This window comes from Pygoscelis adeliae, unplaced genomic scaffold (genome assembly GCF_000699105.1).
Source record: "Pygoscelis adeliae isolate BGI_AS28 unplaced genomic scaffold, ASM69910v1 Scaffold54, whole genome shotgun sequence".
NCBI lineage: Eukaryota > Metazoa > Chordata > Aves > Sphenisciformes > Spheniscidae > Pygoscelis > Pygoscelis adeliae.
The window spans coordinates 1,844,796-1,846,718 of NW_008824982.1; the positions used below are offsets into that span (position 1 = coordinate 1,844,796).

At 47.5% G+C, this 1,923-nt stretch overlaps 1 protein-coding gene across 1 annotated transcript in view; it reads left to right on the forward strand.

Annotated features, from left to right (window-relative positions):
* The first annotated feature begins 554 nt into the window (after positions 1-554).
* The window catches only part of HDDC2 (HD domain containing 2), a 10,864-nt gene continuing 9,495 nt past the window's right edge, over positions 555-1,923 (forward strand). Inside the window, exon 1 of the mRNA XM_009325679.1 lies at positions 555-602. Coding sequence (XP_009323954.1) covers positions 555-602 — 48 coding nt within the window. The remainder of the gene's footprint in view (positions 603-1,923) is intronic.

The window sequence follows — 1,923 nt, forward strand, 5'->3', positions numbered from 1 at the left end:
ACAGCACATTCACTCACAAACTGAGGAAATATGGCATGAACAGGCTGGCTGTTAGATGCATTGAAAACTGCCTAGGCTGATGGGCTCAGTGGGTGGCAACTGGTGGCTTGGCAATCTGCCTGAAGGCCCATAACAAGCTGAGTACTCTAGGGGTTGATACTAGGGCCCATATAGTTCATTGTCTTCATCAAAAACCTGGACCATGGGACAGGATGCACCCTCATCATATTTAAGATAACGCCAAGTTAGAGCGGGGTGGTTGGCACACTAAACGGTAGAGCTTCAGTTCTGAGGGACTTTGAGAAGCTTAAGGACTGGGCTGACAGAAGCCTTAACACGTTCAACAAGGAGACACACAAACAAGGAAGACCGCTCAGCCCTACACCTAAGGCAGAATAAGCCCTTCCATTGGTACCAGCTGGGAAGAAACAGGCTGGCTATCAGCTTTGCCAAAAAGGACCTGGGGTTATGCAAGAGCCAAGTCCCATATGAGCAAACAGTATGCTCTCATTCCAAAGAGGGCAAATCACACAGTAGCCTACATTAGAAGGAGTATGGCCAATAGACTGAGGAAAGTTATTGTCCCCCTCTGCTTGGTGTTGGTGAGGCCCTGGCTGGACACAGGGCCCAGTTTGGAGCTTCCCCAGACCAAGATGGGGCATCTTCAGTGAAGGCTACCAAGATGATCAGGATCTAAATCACATCCCTCACCTCTTGAAGGAGAGGTTGAGGGATCCTGGGGCTGTGTTGCCTGTTGAAGAGCGTAAGGGGTCAAATAACAGCAGCCTACAACTACTTGAAGGGGGTTTACAAATATGACAGAGCTAAACTCTCCTCGGTAGTGGCAGGCAATACAACAGGAAACCATGGGCGGAAGTGGCTCAGGAGGTCCAAAGAGGACATTATGAAACAAATTATTTACTTGGAAGGTAGTTAACCTGGACAAACTATGAAACTTTTATTTCGGATGGTTTCAAGAGCTGTCAAGACAAAACTGCAACAGATGTGGTTTACTTTCAGCGGGGACGCTGGACTCTGCAGCACCCAGAGGTCCTTTCCAACCAGCCTGTTTATCATTGTGCACAAATGTAAAGCTGATGACTTTCCTGGTCTATGATTCTTGTTTATTGTGGGAAGGTAGCCTTAAAACGGTCACCAAAAATGTTGTCTGGGCTTTATTATTAATTTGGGAGTGTGTTTAAGCATACATGCGCAAAAATAAAAATACTCTGCCATCTGTTGATATCTGGCAAACTGCAGATGTTCTTTTCCGAAAACAGAGTATTTCATTGCCACATTTAAACCATTATCTGCTATTTCAGTTGGCAATATAAAAATAGCAAAGAAATGCAATGTATTTTGAAAAACCACCGATTGTAAAGGAAGGCAGTGGGTTATTTATTCAACTTGTAAAAGTGATGGAATTGCCTGTAGCCAGACTCCAGGAGTCCCCAAAACAACGTAAAACTCTTGAGTGCTGCAACTCTGACAACTACCCTCTCTTCTCTGAATAATCACATGAGATTGCACTATTTACTGTCGTTGGTTTTTTTTAAAGTATGCTAGAGGTCACTGATGTGATCAGTTTTGACTGAAGTATGAGATATTCCTGCCTGCACGATGCCCTTCCCCTCCTTCACACCAGGGACGACTCCTCCCTTCTGCACCCCAGGAGAGGATCGGATCGGATCGGATCGGATCGGATCGGATCCCTTCCCTTCCCTTCCCTTCCCGTGAGCAGCCTGGCTTCTCTTGCTGCTTTCCTCGTTGCAGTCGCAGGCTGAGTCGTTATTACTGAACGGCTGTTTGTGGTTAATTAATCCCTGAGGAGCCGGAGCGCTGGGAATACGATTCCGCCGTACACCTGGCACCCGCCCCCCCGCGGATAGCCTTCCCCCCCCCCACCCCGGGAGGACCGCAGCT